Raw genomic sequence first — 27,500 nt, 5'->3', positions numbered from 1 at the left:
AATACAGTAATACAGTAATGCAGTAATGCAGTATTGCAGCATTGCAGTAATACAGTATTGCAGTAATGCAGTATTGCAGTATTGCAGTAATACAGTATTGCAGTATTGCAGTAATACAGTAATGCAGTAATACAGTATTGCAGTAATACAGGATTGCAGTAATACAGTATTGCAGTATTGCAGTAATACAGTATTGCAGTAATGCAGTAATACAGTATTGCAGTATTGCAGTATTGCAGTAATACAGTATTGCAGTAATACAGTATTGCAGTAATGCAGTAATACAGTATTGCAGTATTGCAGTAATACAGTATTGCAGTATTGCAGTAATACAGTATTGCAGTAATACAGTATTGCAGTAATACAGTATTGCAGTAATGCAGTAATACAGTATTGCAGTAATACAGTATTGCAGTAATACAGTATTGCAGTATTGCAGTAATACAGTATTGCAGTATTGCAGTAATACAGTATTGCAGTAATACAGTATTGCAGTATTGCAGTAATACAGTATTGCAGTAATACAGTATTGCAGTAATACAGTATTGCAGTAATGCAGTAATACAGTATTGCAGTATTGCAGTATTGCAGTATTGCAGTAATGCAGTATTGCAGTATTGCAGTAATGCAGTATTGCAGTAATACAGGATTGCAGTAATACAGGATTGCAGTATTGCAGTAATACAGTATTGCAGTATTGCAGTAATACAGGATTGCAGTAATACAGGATTGCAGTATTGCAGTAATACAGTATTGCAGTAATATAGTATTGCAGTAATACAGTATTGCAGTAATGCAGTATTGCAGTATTGCAGTAATACAGGATTGCAGTAATACAGGATTGCAGTATTGCAGTAATACAGTATTGCAGTATTGCAGTAATACAGGATTGCAGTAATATAGTATTGCAGTAATACAGTATTGCAGTAATGCAGTAATACAGTATTGCAGTAATACAGGATTGCAGTAATACAGGATTGCAGTATTGCAGTAATACAGTATTGCAGTATTGCAGTAATATAGTATTGCAGTAATACAGTATTGCAGTAATGCAGTATTGCAGTATTGCAGTAATACAGTATTGCAGTAATATAGTATTGCAGTAATACAGTATTGCAGTAATGCAGTATTGCAGTATTGCAGTAATACAGTAATGCAGTAATACAGGATTGCAGTATTGCAGTAATACAGTAATGCAGTAATGCAGTATTGCAGTAATGCAGTAATACAGTATTGCAGTAATACAGGATTGCAGTATTGCAGTATTGCAGTAATACAGTAATACAGTAATACAGGATTGCAGTATTGCAGTATTGCAGGATTGCAGTATTGCAGGATTGCAGTATTGCAGTAATACAGTATTGCAGTAATACAGTAATGCAGTAATACAGGATTGCAGTAATACAGTATTGCAGTATTGCAGTAATACAGTAATACAGTATTGCAGTAATACAGTAATGCAGTAATACAGTATTGCAGTATTGCAGTAATACAGTATTGCAGTAATACAGTAATACAGTATTGCAGTAATACAGTAATGCAGTAATACAGTATTGCAGTATTGCAGTAATACAGTATTGCAGTAATACAGTAATACAGTATTGCAGTAATACAGTAATGCAGTAATACAGGATTGCAGTATTGCAGTAATACAGTAATGCAGTAATACAGTAATACAGTATTGCAGTAATACAGTAATGCAGTATTGCAGTAATACAGTATTGCAGTAATACAGTAATGCAGTAATACAGGATTGCAGTATTGCAGTAATACAGTAATGCAGTAATACAGGATTGCAGTATTGCAGTAATACAGTAATACAGTAATGCAGTAATGCAGTATTGCAGTATTGCAGTAATACAGTATTGCAGTAATACAGTATTGCAGTAATACAGTAATGCAGTAATACAGTATTGCAGTAATACAGTATTGCAGTATTGCAGTAATACAGTAATACAGTATTGCAGTAATACAGTAATGCAGTAATACAGGATTGCAGTATTGCAGTAATACAGTAATGCAGTAATACAGTAATACAGTAATGCAGTAATGCAGTATTGCAGTATTGCAGTAATACAGTATTGCAGTAATACAGTATTGCAGTAATACAGTATTGCAGTAATACAGGATTGCAGTATTGCAGTAATACAGGATTGCAGTATTGCAGTAATACAGTATTGCAGTATTGCAGTAATACAGGATTGCAGTAATACAGGATTGCAGTATTGCAGTAATACAGTATTGCAGTAATACAGTATTGCAGTAATGCAGTATTGCAGTATTGCAGTAATACAGTATTGCAGTAATACAGTAATGCAGTATTGCAGTAATACAGTAATGCAGTAATACAGGATTGCAGTATTGCAGTATTGCAGTAATACAGTAATACAGTAATGCAGTAATGCAGTATTGCAGCATTGCAGTAATACAGTATTGCAGTAATGCAGTATTGCAGTATTGCAGTAATACAGTATTGCAGTATTGCAGTAATACAGTAATGCAGTAATACAGTATTGCAGTAATACAGGATTGCAGTAATACAGTATTGCAGTATTGCAGTAATACAGTATTGCAGTAATGCAGTAATACAGTATTGCAGTATTGCAGTATTGCAGTAATACAGTATTGCAGTAATACAGTATTGCAGTAATGCAGTAATACAGTATTGCAGTATTGCAGTAATACAGTATTGCAGTATTGCAGTAATACAGTATTGCAGTAATACAGTATTGCAGTAATACAGTATTGCAGTAATGCAGTAATACAGTATTGCAGTAATACAGTATTGCAGTAATACAGTATTGCAGTATTGCAGTAATACAGTATTGCAGTATTGCAGTAATACAGTATTGCAGTAATACAGGATTACAGTATTGCAGTATTGCAGTAATACAGTAATACAGTAATACAGTAATGCAGTAATACAGGATTGCAGTATTGCAGTATTGCAGGATTGCAGTAATACAGTATTGCAGTAATACAGTAATGCAGTAATACAGGATTGCAGTAATACAGTATTGCAGTATTGCAGTAATACAGTAATACAGTATTGCAGTAATACAGTAATGCAGTAATACAGTATTGCAGTATTGCAGTAATACAGTATTGCAGTATTGCAGTAATACAGTAATACAGTATTGCAGTAATACAGTATTGCAGTATTGCAGTAATACAGTATTGCAGTAATACAGGATTGCAGTATTGCAGTATTGCAGTATTGCAGTAATACAGTATTGCAGTAATACAGTAATGCAGTAATACAGGATTGCAGTATTGCAGTATTGCAGGATTGCAGTATTGCAGTAATACAGTATTGCAGTAATACAGTAATGCAGTAATACAGGATTGCAGTAATACAGTATTGCAGTATTGCAGTAATACAGTAATACAGTATTGCAGTAATACAGTAATGCAGTAATACAGTATTGCAGTATTGCAGTAATACAGTATTGCAGTATTGCAGTAATACAGTAATACAGTAATGCAGTAATACAGGATTGCAGTATTGCAGTAATACAGTAATGCAGTAATACAGTAATGCAGTATTGCAGTAATACAGTAATGCAGTAATACAGTATTGCAGTAATACAGTAATGCAGTAATACAGGATTGCAGTATTGCAGTAATACAGTAATACAGTAATGCAGTAATGCAGTATTGCAGTATTGCAGTAATACAGTATTGCAGTAATACAGTATTGCAGTAATACAGTATTGCAGTAATACAGTATTACAGTAATACAGGATTGCAGTATTGCAGTAATACAGTATTGCAGTATTGCAGTAATACAGGATTGCAGTAATACAGGATTGCAGTATTGCAGTAATACAGTATTGCAGTAATACAGTATTGCAGTAATACAGTATTGCAGTATTGCAGTAATACAGTATTGCAGTAATACAGTAATGCAGTAATACAGGATTGCAGTATTGCAGTAATACAGTAATGCAGTATTGCAGTAATACAGTATTGCAGTAATACAGTAATGCAGTAATGCAGTATTGCAGTATTGCAGTAATGCAGTATTGCAGTAATACAGTATTGCAGTAATACAGTATTGCAGTAATACAGGATTGCAGTAATACAGTATTGCAGTAATACAGTATTGCAGTATTGCAGTAATACAGGATTGCAGTAATACAGTATTGCAGTAATACAGTATTGCAGTAATACAGTATTGCAGTATTGCAGTAATGCAGTAATACAGTATTGCAGTAATACAGAATTGCAGTATTGCAGTAATACAGTATTGCAGTAATACAGTATTGCAGTAATACAGTATTGCAGTAATGCAGTAATACAGTATTGCAGTATTGCAGTAATGCAGTATTGCAGTATTGCAGTATTGCAGTAATGCAGTATTGCAGTAATACAGGATTGCAGTATTGCAGTAATACAGTATTGCAGTAATACAGTATTGCAGTAATACAGTATTGCAGTATTGCAGTAATACAGTATTGCAGTAATACAGTATTGCAGTAATACAGTAATACAGTATTGCAGTAATACAGTATTGCAGTAATACAGTATTGCAGTATTGCAGTAATACAGTATTGCAGTAATACAGGATTGCAGTATTGCAGTAATACAGTATTGCAGTAATACAGTAATGCAGTAATACAGGATTGCAGTAATACAGTATTGCAGTATTGCAGTAATACAGTAATACAGTATTGCAGTAATACAGTAATGCAGTAATACAGTATTGCAGTATTGCAGTAATACAGTATTGCAGTATTGCAGTAATACAGTATTGCAGTAATACAGTAATACAGTATTGCAGTAATACAGTATTGCAGTATTGCAGTAATACAGTAATACAGTATTGCAGTAATACAGTAATGCAGTAATACAGGATTGCAGTATTGCAGTAATACAGTAATGCAGTAATACAGTAATGCAGTATTGCAGTAATACAGTAATGCAGTATTGCAGTAATACAGTAATGCAGTATTGCAGTAATACAGTATTGCAGTAATACAGTAATGCAGTAATACAGGATTGCAGTATTGCAGTAATACAGTATTGCAGTAATACAGTATTGCAGTAATACAGTATTGCAGTATTGCAGTAATACAGTATTACAGTAATACAGGATTGCAGTATTGCAGTAATACAGGATTGCAGTATTGCAGTAATACAGTATTGCAGTATTGCAGTAATACAGGATTGCAGTAATACAGGATTGCAGTATTGCAGTAATACAGTATTGCAGTAATACAGTATTGCAGTAATGCAGTATTGCAGTATTGCAGTAATACAGTATTGCAGTAATACAGTAATGCAGTAATACAGGATTGCAGTATTGCAGTAATACAGTAATGCAGTATTGCAGTAATACAGTATTGCAGTAATACAGTAATGCAGTAATACAGGATTGCAGTATTGCAGTATTGCAGTAATACAGTAATACAGTAATGCAGTAATGCAGTATTGCAGTATTGCAGTAATACAGTATTGCAGTAATGCAGTATTGCAGTAATACAGTATTGCAGTATTGCAGTAATACAGTAATGCAGTAATACAGTATTGCAGTAATACAGGATTGCAGTAATACAGTATTGCAGTATTGCAGTAATACAGTATTGCAGTAATGCAGTAATACAGTATTGCAGTATTGCAGTATTGCAGTAATACAGTATTGCAGTAATACAGTATTGCAGTAATGCAGTAATACAGTATTGCAGTATTGCAGTAATACAGTATTGCAGTATTGCAGTAATACAGTATTGCAGTAATACAGTATTGCAGTAATACAGTATTGCAGTAATGCAGTAATACAGTATTGCAGTATTGCAGTATTGCAGTATTGCAGTAATGCAGTATTGCAGTATTGCAGTAATGCAGTATTGCAGTAATACAGGATTGCAGTAATACAGTATTGCAGTATTGCAGTATACAGTATTGCAGTATTGCAGTAATACAGTATTGCAGTAATACAGTATTGCAGTAATACAGTATTGCAGTAATACAGGATTGCAGTATTGCAGTAATACAGTATTGCAGTAATATAGTATTGCAGTAATACAGTATTGCAGTAATGCAGTATTGCAGTATTGCAGTAATACAGGATTGCAGTAATACAGGATTGCAGTATTGCAGTAATACAGTATTGCAGTATTGCAGTAATACAGGATTGCAGTAATATAGTATTGCAGTAATACAGTATTGCAGTAATGCAGTAATACAGTATTGCAGTAATACAGGATTGCAGTAATACAGGATTGCAGTATTGCAGTAATACAGTATTGCAGTATTGCAGTAATATAGTATTGCAGTAATACAGTATTGCAGTAATGCAGTATTGCAGTATTGCAGTAATACAGTATTGCAGTAATATAGTATTGCAGTAATACAGTATTGCAGTAATGCAGTATTGCAGTATTGCAGTAATACAGTAATGCAGTAATACAGGATTGCAGTATTGCAGTATTGCAGTAATACAGTAATGCAGTAATGCAGTATTGCAGTAATGCAGTAATACAGTATTGCAGTAATACAGGATTGCAGTATTGCAGTATTGCAGTAATACAGTAATACAGTAATACAGGATTGCAGTATTGCAGTATTGCAGGATTGCAGTATTGCAGGATTGCAGTAATACAGTATTGCAGTAATACAGTATTGCAGTAATGCAGTAATACAGTATTGCAGTATTGCAGTATTGCAGTAATGCAGTATTGCAGTAATGCAGTATTGCAGTAATACAGTATTGCAGTATTGCAGTCATGCAGTATTGCAGTATTGCAGTATTGCAGTATTGCAGTATTGCAGTCATGCAGTATTGCAGTATTGCAGTATTGCAGTAATACAGTAATACAGTATTGCAGTATTGCAGTATTGCAGTATTGCAGTATTGCAGTATTGCAGACGGAGTCGGCAGAGTCTCACCAGCTCCATGAGGTTGTGCAGCTGCCCGATGGTCTCCGGCAGGCTCACCAGCTTGTTGTTGCTGGCGTTGAGGACCCTCAGAGGTAAACCACACAGACAGGCCGGCAGAGCGCCCAGCTGGTTACGACTGCAACACAAACAAGGAAGTCATTCTAATCATGTGACTTAAAAACAATATCTTTTAAAAGTCACTTCTGAGGTTTGAGACTACGGCTGCTAAACGAGTTAAACGTGTTACATTCACACTGCCGTCTGTTTAAATAAAGATAATAATAACTGGAGGAACACTGAATGAGAGAGAACTTATGAATAATTTAACAGCAAATCTTTCAGCATTAAAATTAAATGGAGAGACTTGAATAAATTATAGAATAAATGTGAACATTATAAAAGTGCTGATTGTTTTGACACTGACAACAAAAGGCACAAGGGGAAATAAATATATTATCTCACCTCAACGCGTCCCCTTTCAACCATGTGTGTGTGTATGTGTGTGTGTCTGTGTGTGTGTGTCTGTTTGCACACAAATGTGATAAATCAGGGTATCAGATGGTCTACACCAGGGGGGTCAAACTCATGTTAGTTCAGGGGCCACATGCAGCACAATCTCCAGTAACATCATAACAACCTGTAAATAACCACAACTCCACATGTTCCCTTCGTTTAGTGCAAGAAAGTACAAGAACATTCTGGAACTGTAAAAATGTGATCTTTTTACAAAACATTATGAACCTGACATTTCTTAAGAAAAAAAGTTGCAATGTCAACAATATTATCAGTTTATAATTTACACACGTGTTACATCTTACTGATCACAGTGCATTTGTGTCGTCACAGGGATCTGGAACAGTATTTTACTTTATGATCAAAACAAATACTTTATACACTTTGCAAAGTCATCCTGCCGCATGTTTGACACACCTGGTCTACACAGTCTACAGACAAAATTGATAAAATACTAAATAAGTTAATAGTAAAAAAATGATATTATAATGTGAGAAGACAATTCCTTAAATAAATGATTATTAATTCTCGTAGGGTTGCAGCACCTTGCACTTGTAAGGAGAACGTGTTAAATGTCCTAGAAAGAAGAACAAAGGAGGCTCTTCAGAACGGCTTCGTCCCGACTCGCTCATTGGACTCTGGTTGTGCTTCACTCTCTGAAAGCACAACTCCAGACTCAAAGCAGCTCCGTCCTTCACTGCTGCTCCAAATGCTCAAAAATAGATTCAAATCATTTTACTCAGCTGAGCCGAGAGCAGCTGAAAAGCACTTTGAGCATTCTGTATAAATACATCTCAAGAGAGAAAAGCTAACCGCGCCTTTAGGCTCTGACCAGTGAACTAGAAACACACACACACCACTAGACTGTGACACCCCCCTCTGACTCAGCTCTGAAAATAACATCCAGGAAACACACAAGTGAGTTTATCCAGCTGTTCACACACATTGGGAGACAATGGAGAGAAAAACAAGACCAGTCTGCAGCCACGCAGGAGTACATGCTAACACCAGCATGCTAACACCAGCATGCTAACACCAGCATGCTAACACCAGCATGCTAGTTTAGCAGACACAATGTTTAGCATCTTATTTCAGTGTGTTAGCATGCTAATATTAGCAGTAAACCGATCCCCCCCGAGGGGAACATGACTGATGAACCACACGTCATCACAATCCATCCCATAGTTGTTGACATATTTATGTTAATCATGTTGTGATGTAAAGTGTTGTGATTATATTTCTGGTGGAATATCAGCTGTTCTTATTTAGACTTTAGTTCATGTGTTTCTAAGTTTCAGGCTCTTCTAGTATTTCCTGGTTGTATTTACAACAATGTGGAGAGCAATCAGTCTCATATGAGTTCATCCATCAGCATATCGTGTTCTTCAACGGGCGACTAGCTCCGGTTGGAGAATGTGCTTTGATGGCTTCAGGACTCTCTCTCACTCTCTTTCCATGAAGCACAAATTTCAAAACAATCTCTTGAAAATCTGCTCAAACAAAAAGCAAATGAACATTTGTTTCCAGCCACGACTGCTATGAGTTCATTGGTTGATGGAGATAAACAGCTGGTGGAGCTGATTCTCTGGTCTGTGCCATTAAAGCACAGCAGAAGAAGAGTCACAGCTCTGGGAGGGAAACCAGACGTCAAGTCGAACAAATGAAACACATTAAAAAGCTTGTGGATAGAAACACTTATGGAGCATTTATCTATGGATATATATTTATGGAGTGAAATGTCTCAAAACCAAAACATCATGTCATGCTGTGATTCAAAACTCAACTTCAACCAATATAAAACTGAAATATTTCAAACAAGAATTAAAATTCATCCTAAATTTGAACCAAAGCCGACAATAAGGAATATGTTTGTACACGTGTGCAACTTAAAGTAAAGAGACTCAAATAATTCTGGAGAGGAAGGCAGAGTGTCCTTCCTGTTGGGATGGGACAGGCTGTGTGTGTGTGTGTGTGTGTGTGTGTGTGTGTGTGTGTGTGTGTGTGTATGAATTTAAACCTCAAATCTGAACGTGACAAGCCTTTTCTTCGGTGGAGATAAAAAGGCTTGCGCACACACACACACACACACACACACACACACACACAGTGCAGTGACAATAAGCCTTCACACAATGCACAGTCTGCTCACATTAAAGGACAATAACACTGTTTTTATTTCTGCTTCGTCACTCTGATTTAATCTGTCGTTGCCGTGACAACATTGAATTTAGGCCACCGTTTCAAATGAAAGGTTTTATTTCACATGTAATTACAGCAGGTTGATTGAAAGGTACACAAATAAAAACCCAGTTGTAATAATTCAAGGGCTTTTCAAGAACTTTCCAGGCCCAATTCCCTCAAATCCAAGGACCCAACACGTCATGGATTGAGACACATCACTACGACTGACGGGCTTTACAGAAGCTGAAACACGACGCAGCAACAAACCTCATGTTAAGTGAAATAAACTTCCATTTATATTCTTGCACAAAATGTATCATTTCAAGCACCTACGTCTATTTATGTCTACTTCCAAAAACTACTTTCAAATTCACAAACTTTCAAGGATTTGAAGGGAACCATGTGTAACTCAGATACGTGTTTAATGCAGGACGGAGATTTGATTTGGTGTTTGTGTGAAACGTCTCTGTTGCATTGTGTTTCAGGAGCTCTTTGTAAGGGACAATATGTGAACAGTCATGATGCAGAACAGCCTACAGTAAGTGTCACAGTTATACGAACATTCATTTTATTTACTCTGAAGTGTCCAGCAGACGTCTGCCGTCCTGTCTGTTGACCATTAAAGGCTATGAGATTAACACAGTGTGTGTGTGTGTGTGTGTGTGTGTGTGTGTGTGTGTGTGTGTGTGTGTGTGTGTGTGTGTGTGTGGGTGTGTACCTGAGGTTTAGGCAGGTGAGGGACTGCAGGCCGATGATGTTGTCAGGAATGGTCCTGATGCAGTTGTGATACAGGTTCAGAGCCTCCAGGGCGACCAGGTGACAGACCTCCGAGGGGACGTCTGCCAGTCTGTTCTTCGAGAGGTCTGCGGAGAGAAGACGCAACAAAATAACTCAATAAACGGTTTTACAAATAGAATATTTTATTATTCACACCGAAAACATCAAAGTGTTGGAACTTCACTTGGTCTGAAATAGGATTGTAACGGTAAGAGGTCTTAATGGTACAACATTATTATTATTACTATGTAAGTCTAAGTCGGGCAGTGGCTCAGGCAGGAGGGGCTTGGACTGTGAGCCGTAGGGTTGCTGGTTCAAGTCACCGACCAGACCTTAAAAATGGAGTGTGACTGCTACTTGGAGAGGTCCCAGTTCACCTCCTGCCCTGCTGTGGACATCCCCCTCCCCCCCACTCCCATTGCTCCCCGGGCGCTGTACATGAGCTGCCCACTGCTCCTGGTACTAGACCCCCGGTACTAGACTCCAGGTACTAGACCCCCGGTACTAGACTCCAGGTACTAGACAGAGAAGCAGAGAACACATGTCACTGTGTGCTCTGCATGTGTGACCATTACACACACACACACACACACACACACACACACAGTTCTTTTTAAAACAGTAGATAAGTCAATTTCGAACTAAGAAGCACAGATTTATTCACATTTTATATTTTACTACCTGAAAGTGAAATTTGTGCTCTAAAGAAATCCCTCAAATATTCAAACAATGGAGCAAAGAAAACACAGTTTCTGTGAAGAAGAGTTACTTATTATTATGTTATATATACTGCACTGATATAAATACAAAGTGCATCAGAATAAATCAACACTTCTATAAAAGCGAACACATATTGTGTGTATTTTCATATTGTTATGTGGAGTAAACTTCAGCACATTCTTCGTCTGTCTGAGGTATAAATGTCGCCAATCTCAGGGAAGTCAGTATTTGTCAAGGACAGGATTGATGACATCACTTCCTGCTGCAGCTCTGCAACAACAATATGAAGCTCAGTTATCAGCTGCAGCCAAATAAGGCCACGAAATGTCCGACCCATTACTCCACATTGTTCTGCTGCGGCTGAGCTCTTAAACACACCAAGAGTTCATTTCCTCTGCAGGGCAACGGTCCTGGAAACATGTCGTGTTATTCAGTGTTCACGTTCGAACACTTTGAAGAGGCATTACTTAAGATGTCAGTCCTGCTGGATATATTATTTATATTTCTGTGAAAACAAAGAAAGATTCTCCACAAAGCATCTTTTAAAAGCTTCAATTTAAATCCTGTGTTTTTAAGTCCCTCAGCATTAAAAGATGACTAATGAACTAAAGAAATCTCAGAGGGTGCCGCCCTAGTGCATACTTCATTTGTGTGTGTGTACAATGAAGAAAACCTGTAATACACAATTGTTTACATAATTATAATACGGCAAATATATAAATATTGCAATAGTTCCCTCGTTGGGCCACAGGCTGAATCACAAGTGTGCTACCTGCTAAATCGTGACTTAACAGACATTTATCTAAACGAAAATCCTTAAAATTCAACAAAGGCTTACAAGCACGAGTCACATCTCACACAAAGATGTCAGTCAGAAGCCTGTAACAAACCGTACGGTGGAGTCGCACACTGCTGACCATCAACACGGCAGTTCTCTTGGAAAAAATAGACACTTTCGTATTTTCAGGACGTCAGAACAACAACTTTCAAATATCAGGATTAAAGCACAGCTGGTTAGCAACATGCAACATGCTGAATACATTCGTGTTCACCGGCCAAATGGCAAGTGCATGTTCAAATGTTGCCAGCCACTCGATAGAGCATAGAAGTGATGAAATCTTCAAGCCGCTTGCAAAGTTCACCAGCATTCGGCTGGTAAATGGTGCTAATGTTGTGCGCTTAGTGGGAGATAAATGCTTAAGGCGATTATTTGTTGACTTATTTAGATTCAGATGAGAACATGGATCAGTTTCATCACTGTGTTTAGTACAGAGAGGGGGCCAGGATGTGGTTAGCCTAGCTTAGCACAAATAATGGAAGCAGAGGGAAAATGTTCAGAGAAATACTCCCTCAAAGTGCCTGAAAGAGAAACCGTGTCCATGGCAGGAGTGTGACGTTTTCAGGGTAATAAGCACAGGAGCTAGGCTAACAGTTTCCCCCTGCTTACAGTCACTGTGCTAAGCTAGGCTAACAAGATCCCCCTGCTTACAGTCACTGTGCTAAGCTAGGCTAACAAGATCCCCCTGCTTACAGTCACTGTGCTAAGCTAGGCGAACAATATCCCCTGCTTACAGTCACTGTGCTAAGCTAGGCTAACAATATCCCCTGCTTACAGTCACTGTGCTAAGCTAGGCTAACAGTTTCCTCCTGCTTACAGTCACTGTGCTAAGCTAGGCTAACAATATCCCCTGCTTACAGTCACTGTGCTAAGCTAGGCTAACAATATCCCCTGCTTACAGTCACTGTGCTAAGCTAGGCTAACAGTTTCCCCCTGCTCACAGTCACTGTGCTAAGCTAGGCTAACCGTTTCCCCCTGCTTACAGTCACTGTGCTAAGTTAGGCTAACAGTTTCCCTCTGCTTAGTCACTGTGCTAAGCTAGGCTAACCATTTCCCTCTGCTTACAGGCACTGTGCTAAACTAGGCTAACGATTTCCCTCTGCTTACAGTCACTGTGCTAAGCTAGGCTAACAGTTTCCCTCTGCTTACAGTCACTGTGCTAAACTAGGCTAACAGTTTCCCACTGCTTATAGTCACTGTGCTAAACTAGGCTAACAGTTTCCCTCTGCTTACAGTCACTGTGCTAAGCTAGGCTAACAGTTTCCCCCTGCTTACAGTACTGTGCTAAGCTAGGCTAACAGTTTCCCCCTGCTTACAGTACTGTGCTAAGCTAGGCTAACAGTTTCCCCCTGCTTACAGTACTGTGCTAAGCTAGGTTAACAGTTTCCCCCTGCTTACAGTACTGTGCTAAGCTAGGCTAACAGTTTCCCCCTGCTTACAGTCACTGTGCTAAACTAGGCTAACCACTTCATGAACTGACATTGAAATGATGTTAACATTATATAATATTTGCCTTATATCAATCATGCAAGACAACCACAGATATCAGGGCTACAACACAAACTCATCATCATTCATTATATAAAACAGAGAGACGCAGCAAATTATCCAATTTCAGAAGCTGTGACAAGAGAATGTTTTAGCTGATATACTGCTCACCAGACTGTGAGATTCAAACAAACAGACTTTACAAACTGCAGCAGTATTCCTGTCATTCAACAGTGAAATCACAGCACAGGCAGCAGCGTTGCATCATGGGTCACGCAGTCACAGGAAGTGCTATTAAAAACAACGTGGCAGAGAAACAAAGAGTTATTCAGTCCTGCTTTCATCCTCCGAGCAAACAGCAGCAGGCTGACTCAACTACCGGCTACTGGCAGAGTGTGTGTGTGTGTGTGTGTGTGTGTGTGTGTGTGTGTGTGTGTGTGTGTGTGTGTGTGTGTGTGTGTGTGTGTGTGTCTCTTTAACCTCTAAAATAATACAGGGGGCATCATAACGTGATATTCACTGCAGTGACCTTAATGAAAAACACTCGTAATGCACTATGTCGGGCACACACATACAACTCAGACTAACAGACACACACAACTCAGTCTCTCTCTCTCTCACACACACACACACACACACACACACACACACACACACACACTCTCTGAATCTCCCACATGCTTCAGAAGACATGAACTGAGTACAAGGTAACTTCCTCAGAGCTCATTCAAGGTTCCTTCATAAGTTCTTAGAATCTACGAGCTACTTTCAAACAAGCGAGTTACTAAATTGGGTTGCATCCGACTTTAATAAAGTCTAAATCAGTTACATCCAAGGCAGCGTCACGTCCTGCACCGGGTCGGGTAACCCACTAAGTAACCAGATACAAATACAGTCTGGTGACGTTACATGAAGGTTTACTGTGTTATCAAGTGGCACAAAGAAGACATGTGAGCAGTGATGGGAACTACAAACACTCTGACTGAGTGGAGAAGGTGGAGGCTGAGCAGCTGAGACAGGAATGTTTCCTGCCTACTCATCAACTCTGAGCTCTGTCATCTACACTACTAAGGGAGGGGGGGGGGGGAGAGAAGAAAGGAGCAGGAAGAGAGGGAGGGAGGAAGAAGAAGGATTAAATTCAGACAGAAGTTAGGGATGGTCATTTTAAGTAAAAGCTCTAAATGGATAACCACTGAACTAGCGATCACGACCACTAAGCCAACGCTTGTTATTCCACAGACGTAGCGGTTTCAGTAGCGGTTCGCCGCTAAAAATACGCACCCAGTGTATTTTTGGCGTAGCAGCGGAGAGAGCACATCGCGCCAGACAGGAAGTGGAACGGTGGCTTACCACCTCACCCAACTACTTCCTGCCATGAATAAAACATGAACTAACCGTCACTACAGCAGAACAGGACTCAGGACTTAACAGGAAGTGATAAAGTCTGTGATGTATAAGAGTCTAAAGTGTTGCTGCTACTGTAAGATGTTGTACAAGTCACGTGCCTTATTTGTAGCTTTTTGATTCCAGTTGAATCGAGAAACTAAAAAACACAAACTCCATATACATAAAAGTGTCGTGATCTAACTGTTCATGTCAGTTTGCTGTGTTTTGATGTTTCTGGTCCTCCTGGTTCAGATGTGCAGTCAGGCTGTGTGGTTGTGTCGGCCTGAAGAACTCTAAAGTAAGTATATACCGGGCTGCAACACACGCCCTGCAGTGTGTGTGTGTGTGTGTGTGTGTGTGTGTGTTTCATCTTTATCGTGCAAATGAAATGCATATCTGCAGATCATCCAAGTTTTTCCGGATCTAAACATAGATGATGCACAAAGAGAAAGAGAGTGTGTGTGTGTGTGTGTGTGTGTGTGTGTGTGTGTGTGTGTGTGTGTGTGTGTGTGTGTGTGTAGGATGCTGAAGGTGCTGCTGAGGCTGACGAGGGTAATAATCAGGTCTGATATGAACTATTAAAGTTAGAGAGTAACGATACTGTTGTCTAATAGCCAGTAATAACTTTTCTAACGCCACTTTAAGGAGACCAATCAGATCCAATCAAGTTTTAAAAAGTGATAAAAATTCAAACTTCCTGTCGCTTTCATCTTAAACCCTGAAATGAATAACGTAAACTGAGACTGTATGGAATCTATTATCCATTTGTATTTCATATACACATTTCTTTTTAAATATATTTATGCATACTCACTTTTCTCCACTGAATTTTGCAGGATTTGGAACGAAGATGTCCAACTAAAGTTTATTGGAATTCATTTCCAAACTAATAAATGGTTTAAGTTCAGGTTGTAGTGACACATATTTATCCCATATTTCCCCTTTTCACCGTTTGAATAAGTGCATCGTGTGCAGCATCAGCTGACACTAAGAGACATGAAACTATTTTTACATTTCTTCTGGTCTATTATTGCCACTCAGGCATGCATGGATTAGAGCTCCTGCAGGCCCAGAGGGCTCCCGTCATCATTTTGACTAATATATTCTATCCTAATAGATATTTTGCTCTTCTTTGTATTTAGTTATATTCTAATGCATTTCCTTACCAAACCATTTTTACTTGCAGCTGCAACATAAACTCTAGACTAGAAAAGTTGGGCCAATTTATATTCCACTGATATCTGAATATAACACATTACTGTAGTGCAAATCACATGTTTCAAGAGAAAACAACCAACAAACATAAGAATATATATAATGTATATATTTTATAGTGTATATATGTTATTTATATAAAGTACATTTATATTTTAAGTACACATTTTATTTCATATGTATGCATCAGCACCACGACACTTTTAAATATTTATGACCACTTTCACTTGTACAGTAAGCCAGGACAACAAAGTTTCATTTGAATTGTACATTGTATAATCTCGAAATGACAATAAAGTTTTTTGATTGATTGATTGATTGATTGATAATGTGTTTGTATGTATTGTAGTGAAGGTGTTGCAGTGTTACGGTGGGCCTTATGGACCCACATCAGCTGCACAGCTGTCGAGGAAAAAACTCCCCATGAAGGATTTAAACGGGAGAAAACTCAGGAAAGGCAATTCAAAGAGATATCACCTTTCATTGGACGGCTGGGTGTGTGTGTGTCTGTGAGTCTGTCTGTGAGTCTGTCTGTCTGTGAGTCCGTCTGTGAGTCTGTCTGTCTGTGAGTCTGTCTGTGAGTCTGTCTGTCTGTGAGTCTGTCTGTGAGTCTGTCTGTGAGTCTGTCTGTGAGTAAGTCTGTCTGTGAGTCTGTCTGTGAGTCTGTCTGTGAGTAAGTCTGTCTGTGAGTCTGTCGTCTGTGAGTCTGTCTGTGAGTAAGTCTGTCTGTGAGTCTGTCGTCTGTGAGTCTGTCTGTGAGTAAGTCTGTCTGTGAGTCTGTCGTCTGTGAGTCTGTCTGTGAGTAAGTCTGTCTGTGAGTCTGTCGTCTGTGAGTCCGTCTGTGAGTAAGTCTGTCTGTGAGTCCGTCTGTGAGTCTGTCTGTCTGTGAGTCTGTCTGTGAGTCTGTCTGTGAGTAAGTCTGTCTGTGAGTCTGTCGTCTGTGAGTCTGTCTGTGAGTCTGTCTGTCTGTGAGTCTGTCTGTGAGTCTGTCTGTGAGTCTGTCTGTGAGTAAGTCTGTCTGTGAGTCTGTCTGTGAGTCTGTCTGTGAGTAAGTCTGTCTGTGAGTCTGTCGTCTGTGAGTCTGTCTGTGAGTAAGTCTGTCTGTGAGTCTGTCGTCTGTGAGTCTGTCTGTGAGTAAGTCTGTCTGTGAGTCTGTCGTCTGTGAGTCCGTCTGTGAGTAAGTCTGTCTGTGAGTCCGTCTGTGAGTCTGTCTGTGAGTCTGTCTGTGAGTCTGTCTGTGAGTAAGTCTGTCTGTGAGTCTGTCGTCTGTGAGTCTGTCTGTGAGTCTGTCTGTGAGTCTGTCTGTCCGTGAGTCTGTCTGTCTGTGAGTCTGTCTGTGAGTCTGTCTGTGAGTCTGTCTGTGAGTCTGTAAGCCCGCTACAAGTCCACTGCCTAATTCACCAGCAAGCACTGCGCTGCAAAGTGTTGAAGTGGGATTCTGTCATGAAGGTTGTGGTGTCATGCATAAACTTCATCAGAGCAAAGGGACTTAAACAGGCAGTTCCAACAATTCCTGTCTGAACTGGAGCCTGCGCACGGCGACGTGCTGTACTACACAGAGGTCCTGTGGTTCAGCCGGGGCAGAGTTTTGAGGCGTTTTTACGAGCTGCTACCCGAAATTAACGCATTTCTTCATTCAAAAGACAAAACGGTCCCAGAGCTGATCGACCCAGAATGGAAATGGCACCTCGCATTTTTAACAGACGTGACAGACATGCTGAACAGCCTTAACTTGCAGCTACAAGGCCAGGGGGAACTCATTTAAACGACATGTATTCTCACATAAAAGCATTTGAGGTGAAACTTGCGCTGCTTTTGGAACAAGTGAAACTTAATGTTTTCTGTGAAGAACCCAGAGAGGGTGATTAATATTTGGTGATGTGTGGCTTTCTGGAAAACAATAAATGTTTACGTTTAGGCACCCCTGCGATCGTCACACTTTTTCTGTTACAAACTGACCCCGGCCCCCATCAGAGAAGGGAAAAGTTATGTGGCCCTCACAGGAAAAAGTTTGGGGACCCCTGATGTACAGTATCATATTATCACTGTGACAACTTAATTAGCTAACGTCCTGGAGACGTGTGTGCGAGTGTGTGTACGTACGTGTGTGTGTGTGTGTGCACGTGTGTGTACGTGTGTGTACGTGTGTGTGTGTGTGCACGTGTGCGTGTGTGTGTACGTGTGTGTGTGTGAGTGTGTGTGTGGATGATAAAGAAGCAGACTGATCCTTCTGGGTGTTCTTCTCTCGTCCTACTTTTCCTTCCAAGGAGTCAGAAAGACGAAGCAGCAGCAGGACGACACGTTGTTCTGAATCATGAGCCACCACAACAAACACACATGTTGTTTTCTTTACGTTTGTTTTGTCCTTAAAGGGGAAATGAACCCCTCCGGCTGTGTCCGCACGCTATGAGGCTTCGTAGTTCTCAGAGAGAGTGGATGTGGGTGGATGTGCACTTGAACTGTACTCGCTCGCCGTTATGTAACGCACTCGTGCCGGTTGTTCTGGAGAACAAAACACGGAGATTCAGAAGACAAATGGAGCAAGAGAGACGAGACGAGACGAGTGAAACCTCCAAACTCATTCTGATTTGCTTATAGAAGGATCCGGCTGGACGTACATGTTTCTTAAGGTCAACAAGTCCCATAAATATCCCAAACCAACAACGTGTCAGTCTGTAAATACACACGTTGTTGTTTCACAGAAAGATTCTTTTCCTGTTCACCTCATTAAATCTACTTCATGACTGAAGGACAGTAAAACATGAACAATCCCAACGCTTGTTGTGAGCATATAGAAGCTTTAAAATACAGCATCATTACTTTTACTGCCCATAAAGCAACAGGGCATGTTGCTATGTATTCAGTGTTTTGAGTTTCTGCCTCTAATGGTCTACATGTTGTCAGCTTTACAAATGTGCAGCATGATCTATGAGCAGCTCAGGATCTGGAATATAAACACTGTCTTTTTGTCTGTGATTGTGAAGCGGATAGGGTTTAAATTTAAAGGACCTTCGTTGTCTCCATGAGCTGCGTGTTCACTTTAACAGGAGATGTGTATATTATATATATATATATATATATATATATATATATATATATATATATCCCCTCTGCCCTCAGTAGAAATCATTGCCTGTAGCAGAAATACAAAGCGGATCTGAGATCATTTTCTGAGGTCCTATAAATCTCCTTCTGGTGGACGAGGAATGTTCCAGTAGCACAGGAAAACAATTTGTGTGTGTGTTTGCCTCCCATAGCCAGACCTTATAAAGCAAATCTTATGTGTTTTAATGATTTTCGTGTGTGTGTGTGCGTGTGTGTGCGTGTGTGTGTGTGTGTGTGTGTGTGTGTGTGTGTGTGTGGGAATGGCTGGTCGTCCCACAGGAATTCTACATGACCTATTTCTATACCCATGTCCATCTGCCACACACACACACACACACTGTGCAGCTACTGAAGCACACAGCATCACACACACACACACACACACACACACACACACACACACACACACACACACACACACACACACACGCATGTTTGCACAGCCATGTGACTGCATCCATGCAGAAAGTCTCACATGGTCGTCATGGTGACTTCAGCTACTGTCATCCTGTATCATCTCTTTCTTTCTCTCTTCATTTGAATCCTTGTTCATCCCTTTTTTTAAAGTTGCTCTGATGTCCTGAGAGGACAACACAAAGAAGATGCCATAAAATGAATGTTACTTCCCACGTTTTAATATTTTAACTACCACTTTTGGATAATTGCAGAAAATAAGCTTTGTAGCAAACACACGTTTATGATGCTGAGGCCTTAATTCACACGTGTCAAACTCAAGGCAGGTAAATATCATGTCTATCATAACTGGCCCGCTCCAGATCTCCAGGGCCAGTGTGCCAAATAGAAGAAGAAGAAGAAGAAGAAGTGGTATAGGAAGCTCTTCTAATTCCTGGCTCCACAAGAAAAGAAAATACACACACACACACACACACACACACAGACAGACACACACACACACACACAGACACACACACACACACACACAGACACACACAGACACACACAACACACACAGACACACACACACAGACACACACACACAGACACACACACACAGACACACACACAGACACACAGGGCTGCACAATATATTGTTTATTACTGTGTTAAACATTTCGCTTAGACGGCGATTAAGGAATGAAATCTGAAAACTTTATTTACAAACAATTATACAAATAAACTTTGAGTCTGAGACGTTACTCTTCTCACGTCATTATATTATATTGATAACCTGCTTCAGCCTCTGCACACGGCTGAGTTCTGACTTCTTTATTCTGCTGTCTTTGTGTCTTTGTTATTTCTAAATGTCTAAATAAAGGCGTATCTTGAAGATGATGATATGTTTTCACTTTGAATCTATTTTTGTCCTTTAAACATTTTAACATTTCTACAAACAAAAACAACATTTTAAAGTCTTAACAGCCAGAAATGAGCACATGTTGAACGAGTTATTAAATACAAAGACAGCACCGGTGGACGCATCACATCAGCTTCCTGTAACCATCAAAAGCACCTCTGTAATTCATAAACTGCAAACTGTACGGAGAGCTGGAGGAGATAGCGTTGCCTTCAGAAGGAGCTGACCTTCAGAGGATCTTTGGCTCCGACCTGAGGCGCTGGATTATTAAAGAACTCACTGGTGACACAACTAAACAATGAATCAGTCATATATAATCTTAGTGAAGACAACAGTGAGACAGAATCATTGTATTTCCCGACAGTAAATCAATAAGTAGAGCCGGGGTTAATGTCCTCTCCACTGAGTCGTCGTGTTTTACAACCAGTAACTGTTGACCTGCTGCTGCTTTACTGTCATGTTGCTGATCATGAAACTGAAACTCTTCTTCATGTAAACACTCAGAGGAAGACGACAGGCTTCTGTCTGTTCCCTCTCATTGCATCTTCACTACATCAGCTACATACAGGCTGCACTATTATACATTTTTAATTCTAATAAAATAGTTTAGATTTGCTCTGCGTGAACATTTTACTGTAAAACAATGTGAGCTTTATGACATGGAAACGTGCCTCTCTGTCTGTATCAGCCCCGCCCCCACATGCTCCGTGTGTGTGTGTGTGTGTGTGTGTGTGATTTAATGAACATTGAAAGGTCATCAGCTGTGTGTCCCACTGGGGGAAACCTCAGCGTACACACACTCCTCTATGAGCTGGTTGAATTCCATGCTTTCCACGTTTCCTCTGCTGTTGCATAACAATTGAAATAATAAATGAAAGCCACTTCAGTCAACAAACTCTTAAACATTCTCCACATGTAAAACACCAACTTTAAATTCCATGTCATTCGCTCTCTCTTCTCATTTCCTGTCGCATTTCCTGTCGAATAAAAAAAGGCAAAAACTCTCCAAAAAACCCTGAACAAGTTCTGAGCAGTCGCACGCAGCCTGCTGTCAAACTGTTTATTAAACAATGTTCACACGTTTAATGTGTATGACTGGAATCTCTTTTCACAGGTTGTTGGATCCAAACCAAAACCTGACGTGCATAAATTAAAAGACCTAATCCCAAAGGCAGCAGCGGCTCGATCATCTGTCAATTAACAAGCAGACGCAATATTATAATAATAATGTCCAGAACTACGACACACGGAGCGCAGAACTCCACCAAGGACACTATAATGGTTCTTCCTTGGCCCAAGGTAAGGATGGGCGATACGGAGAAAATCAATATCTTCCACCAAATAATACAACAGTCTGTTAATTTAAGAAATCCCTTTACTGTAGTAATAATAATAATAATAATAATAATATTAATAATAATAAGCTTTATTTGTAGAGCACCTTTCATACAAGAATTGCAGCCCAAAGTGCTTCACAGCAGAAACATAACAATTAGTACAAGATTAGAATAAGAGCATTTACAGAACAATAATCACAGTGTTGATGTAATGAGTCTGAAGTACCATTACAACAATAGCAGAATTAAAATAGTATAAAATAACATTGGAAATCATGCCTAGTTTCCCTATCTGTGCCGTACTTAGCGACCCTACTGGGATCATCACATCATTCTTGTAAATGTTTTAAACTATCAGAAACATATTTTGAAAGCATGAGATCAACAATGGGCCCGTGGCCCTTCAACTGGTCTACTCCCTTCGGTTAAAGCCAGTTTTTCTCCAATACATATTTATCAGAGAAACTTCCTCTTGTTCCCGTGGTAACACCGTCTGTTTGATCAAAAATACACACTCTGAACTTTATCTCAGTTACCTTTACACATTCAATGTTAAACCATGCATAGCAAACATTTATGAAATCATTTAAATTAGTTTAAAGTGGCACCATTAAAAGGCTAAAGTAAAGAGATATAAAATATCACCATTAAAAGGCTAAGATAAAAATATATAAAATATCACCATTAAAAGGCTAAAGTAAAGAGATATAAAATATCACCATTAAAAGGCTAAAGTAAAGAGATATAAAATATCACTATTAAAAGGCTAAAGTAAAGAGATATAAAATATCACCATTAAAAGGCTAAAGTAAAGAGATATAAAATATCACCATTAAAAGGCTAAAGTGAAGAGATATAAAATATCACCATTAAAAGGCTAAAGTAAAGAGATATAAAATATCACTATTAAAAGGCTAAAGTAAATAGATATAAAATATCACCATTAAAAGGCTAAAGTAAAGAGATATAAAATATCACCATTAAAAGGCTAAAGTAAAGAGATATAAAATATCACTATTAAAAGGCTAAAGTAAAGAGATATAAAATATCACTATTAAAAGGCTAAAGTAAAGAGATATAAAATATCACCATTAAAAGGCTAAAGTAAAAAGATATAAAATATCACTATTAAAAGGCTAAAGTAAAGAGATATAAAATATCACCATTAAAAGGCTAAAGTAAAAGATATAAAATATCACTATTAAAAGGCTAAAGTAAAGAGATATAAAATATCACTATTAAAAGGCTAAAGTAAAGAGATATAAAATATCACCATTAAAAGGCTAAAGTAAAAAGATATAAAATATCACTATTAAAAGGCTAAAGTAAAGAGATATAAAATATCACTATTAAAAGGCTAAAGTAAAGAGATATATAATATCACTATTAAAAGGCTAAAGTAAAGAGATATATAATATCACTATTAAAAGGCTAAAGTAAAGAGATATATAATATCACTATTAAAAGGCTAAAGTAAAGAGATATGTTTTTAACTTTCTTTTGAAGATATTGAGCGAGCTTGCCTCCCTAATGTCTGCAGGTAAAGTGTAATGCAGCTTTTAAAACCAGGAGAAGACACTTAAGCCATATTACAACACCCAAAAGCTAAGACGTTATCTAGTCTCATATCACAATATTAATATAATATGAATGTACTGCCGGAGCCCAGGCTGCACCCTTCCACCAGCTGTCATGAAGATCAGGCCGGTTAGTCTGTAACGCTCCCGACAGACAAACACAACATAAAAAAGAAAATGTTTTATGCACAAATGTGAAGCCAGAGAAACTAATCCCAAAAGAGAAAGTCCTATCTTCACCTCGTGCACCAACAATCAAACCTTCTGTAGCCAACAGAGTGAGCAAACCAATTTAATATGTCACATTACAAGAAACACTTTTACACAAACTACTGATTTCCTGAGAAATGTTATCCTGATATACGGTCGAAATTACAGCTACAGCAGTGACCCGTCAGTTTATGAGCTGTAATCCAACTGACACACAAAGACAACGTGTGTGTGTGTGTGTGTGTGTGTGTGTGTGTGTGTGTGTGTGTGTGTGTCTGACCCAGTGACCAGCAGACAGTCGTGGATTAGCAGTGCTGTAGCTTTAGAGGGTTGGGGGGTTGGTTATTATGGCGGGGGGCTCACACAGATATCGATTCCTACAGAAAATAAATTTTAATTTCATTCAGTGATAATCTGCCGTACATACTGTACACACTCTGTACACACTGTACATACTGTACACACTCTGTACATACTGTACACACTCTGTACACACTCTGTACACACTGTACATACTGTACACACTCTGTACATACTGTACACACGCTGTACATACTGTACACACTCTGTACACACTCTGTACACACTGTACATACTGTACACACTCTGTACACACTCTGTACATACTGTACACACTCTGTACACACTCTGTACATACTGTACACACTCTGTACACACTCTGTACATACTGTACACACTCTGTACATACTGTACACACTCTGTACACACTCTGTACACACTGTACACACTCTGTACACACTCTGTACACACTGTACACACTCTGTACACACTCTGTACATACTGTACACACTCTGTACACACTCTGTACATACTGTACACACTCTGTACACACTGTACACACTCTGTACATACTGTACACACTCTGTACATACTGTACACACTCTGTACACACACTGTGTACACTCTGTACACACTCTGTACACACACTGTGTACACTCTGTACACACTCTGTACACACACTGTACACACTCTGTTCACACTCTGTACACACTCTGTACACACTCTGTACACACACTGTACACACTCTGTACACTCTGTACACACTCTGTACACACTCTGTACACACTCTGTACACACACTGTACACACACTGTACACACTCTGTACACACTGTACACACACTGTACACACTCTGTACACACTCTGTACACACTGTACACACTCTGTACACACTCTGTACACACACTGTGTACACTCTGTACACACTCTGTACACACACTGTACACACTCTGTACTCTGTACACTCTGTTCACACTCTGTTCACACTCTGTACACACTCTGTACACACTCTGTACACACACTGTGTACACTCTGTACACACTCTGTACACACACTGTACACACTCTGTACTCTGTACACTCTGTTCACACTCTGTTCACACTCTGTACACACTCTGTACACACTCTGTACACACTGTTTACAGAAGAAATAATATGATTTTCTTTATTTTATTATCAAGTTTTTCTTGTGCAGTTTTAATTTATATAAAACAGAATAACAGAATCTGTCAGAAGAATCTAATCTGTGTCGAGGTGCACAGTAGAGTATGTTTACCAGAAAGTGAAGGTGAGTTTATTTTTACATAAAGCACTTAAAAATAAAATAAAAATACAATATTTGAAAGACAGGACGGGGAACAGACAGAGAAATAAAAACAGTGCGAGACGGAGGGAAAGCAAGTCCAGGATAAAAATAGAAAGGCAGGAAAAAGAAATAGAGGAAAAAGGGGGAGAGGGCTGACATGCAGAGACTTTAACAGGATTAGAGAGGGGGAGTTTTCACAAACTGGCAACTAACCAGGCACACTGTCAACACACACCACCCTGCTGCTGACACACACACACTATCATTAAATACAACAACAAGACCCCCACCACTGACCCACATCTTTCTCTGCTGTCAGCATGTCACTAAACTGTGTGTGTGTGTGCGTGTGCATGTGCGTGTGCATGTGCGTGTGCATGTGTCTGCAGGGATGGCAGGCTCGCAAAACAAACACCCACCACCCACCCACTGACTTTTAAACATGATTTCTGGCACTATGTTGAATCAATTCGGGTTAATGAAGTCTGTAAAATTCAAAATATTAATTCTGCAGGGTGAGTCCGGGGGGGGGGGGGGGGGGGGGGGTTTGTAATGTTCATAACAGCAGCATGTCCCCCCCCCCCGAAACAAAGATGCTCATGCTAATGATATGAACATTAAAAGAGACATATTCTGCTCATTTCCAGGTTCCTACATCAACCTGCTCGGATCAGTTTCTGCATCTGCTGCTCTCGTTGTATCTGCACCGTCATTGTAGCCGGGGAACGAGTGTAACGGCCTAATATGTATAACTGTGACATCACTACCTTAAAGCAGCAATAGTTGCATTAATATTGCATTAATATTGCATTAGCAGTTGTTAGCAGTTGCATTAATAACAAAGATGGTAGTCGGGCATGTGTCATAATGGCCCCACAAAATGGAACAACACTCTATTGGGAATCAGACAAACTACCTCTTTAAAACTGCATCTTAATAAAATGACTTTAATTAGAGTTTGTTGTTTTTCTGCATTGGTTTATTCTTTATACTCTTTTCGTTGTCTTGTATCTGTCTCTTAATAAACAGTCTCCTCTCGAGTTAAAACAACCAACGAACAGAACCATTAAGTATGTATGATTTAAATCTATAAATAAACATTATACAGACAACACAATTGGGTTAGAAGTTCTCAAACAGAAGAAAAACTGATATCTGATTTTTACCTTCGGGGGAAAAGAGCTTTTAGAGAGTCGACCTTTCAGGCGGGATTAAAGAAAATGAACTCTCCTGAATATGTATGTTAAATTACCACACACACACACACACACACACACGCACACACGCACACACACACACACACACAACTTAATGCCACAGCTTTCAAGTGTGTACGTGTGTGTTTATGAACATATGTGAACCCTCATCTATGTATGCTGGCGTGTGTTTCATGGTGCATTAGGATAAGCCTGAAGGAGAGCGGTATGGAAAGTGTGTGTGTTTCATGGTGTGTGTGAGAGATGTTTGGATGCCAGTGTGATGCCAGGGGGATTTAGGAGGGAGACAGAGGTGTGTGTGTGTGTGTGTGTGTGTGTGTGTGTGTTGGGGGTGAGTTTGGCCTACATTTGGAGGATGAGAGACTGCTCCTGTTTATTTATTCAAAGGGTTTCGGCGTCTGTCAGGACAGACTCAGACTGTACATTTCAGATTTCAGACACTGAAGCTGCAGGACGACACGACGTCATCATGTAGCTTTAACACACACACACACACACACACACACACACACACACACACACACACACACACACACACACACACACACACACACACACACACACACAATCATTAAGGCTTTCTTGGTTTAACAGTATTCATTAGTAATTATTAACTCATTCATTCATTGTTGGTGTTATTTGCACCATACACATGTAAGAGTCCTCTGAGGAGAGATGACGTGTGATTCATTGCAAGTAAACCCACAACAAACACAAATCAGAAGGGATTATGGGTAGAGGGAGGGAGATGCAGATCCTACTGCACAGAAGACAAAATGACTGATGCTCATATCTGTCATAAATAAAGTCTCCATCGAGGACAGTTAATGTGCATAGAATGTATAATTCTTATAGGAACCATGTCCCTCATTCGTATGTGGTGGAGCGAGATTATAAAAACAGGAAATAGCATTCAGTTTGCTGCACGTTGTGCTGTCAGGTTATTCTTCTTCTCTGGCTTCTGTACTCCAGTGTGGAGCAAAGAAAGCTGTCTGATGGTTTAATATCAGCAGAACCGGCTGCAAGTTCTCCAATAACATATGTTCACTCGCTGTCGTATGAACTCTAGTGTTCGTATTAGAGCTGCGACGAACGATTCATCGGCTTATTATTTTATAGATTCATTGAGTCATCG

General features: G+C 39.3%; 1 protein-coding gene across 1 annotated transcript in view; it reads right to left on the bottom strand.

Annotated features, from left to right (window-relative positions):
* Positions 1–27,500, bottom strand: part of lrch1 (leucine-rich repeats and calponin homology (CH) domain containing 1) — a 49,763-nt gene that overhangs the window by 10,225 nt on the left and 12,038 nt on the right. Inside the window, exons 2-3 of the mRNA XM_029426409.1 lie at positions 10,295–10,439; positions 6,892–7,018 (exon numbers count right to left, since the gene is read on the bottom strand). Of these exons, the coding sequence (XP_029282269.1) occupies positions 6,892–7,018; positions 10,295–10,439 (272 nt within the window). The remainder of the gene's footprint in view (positions 1–6,891; positions 7,019–10,294; positions 10,440–27,500) is intronic.

This window comes from Cottoperca gobio, unplaced genomic scaffold (genome assembly GCF_900634415.1).
Source record: "Cottoperca gobio unplaced genomic scaffold, fCotGob3.1 fCotGob3_174arrow_ctg1, whole genome shotgun sequence".
Lineage (NCBI taxonomy): Eukaryota > Metazoa > Chordata > Actinopteri > Perciformes > Bovichtidae > Cottoperca > Cottoperca gobio.
Note: the sequence above shows the minus strand (reverse complement) of the source record. Positions and strands in the feature narration are given on the sequence as shown.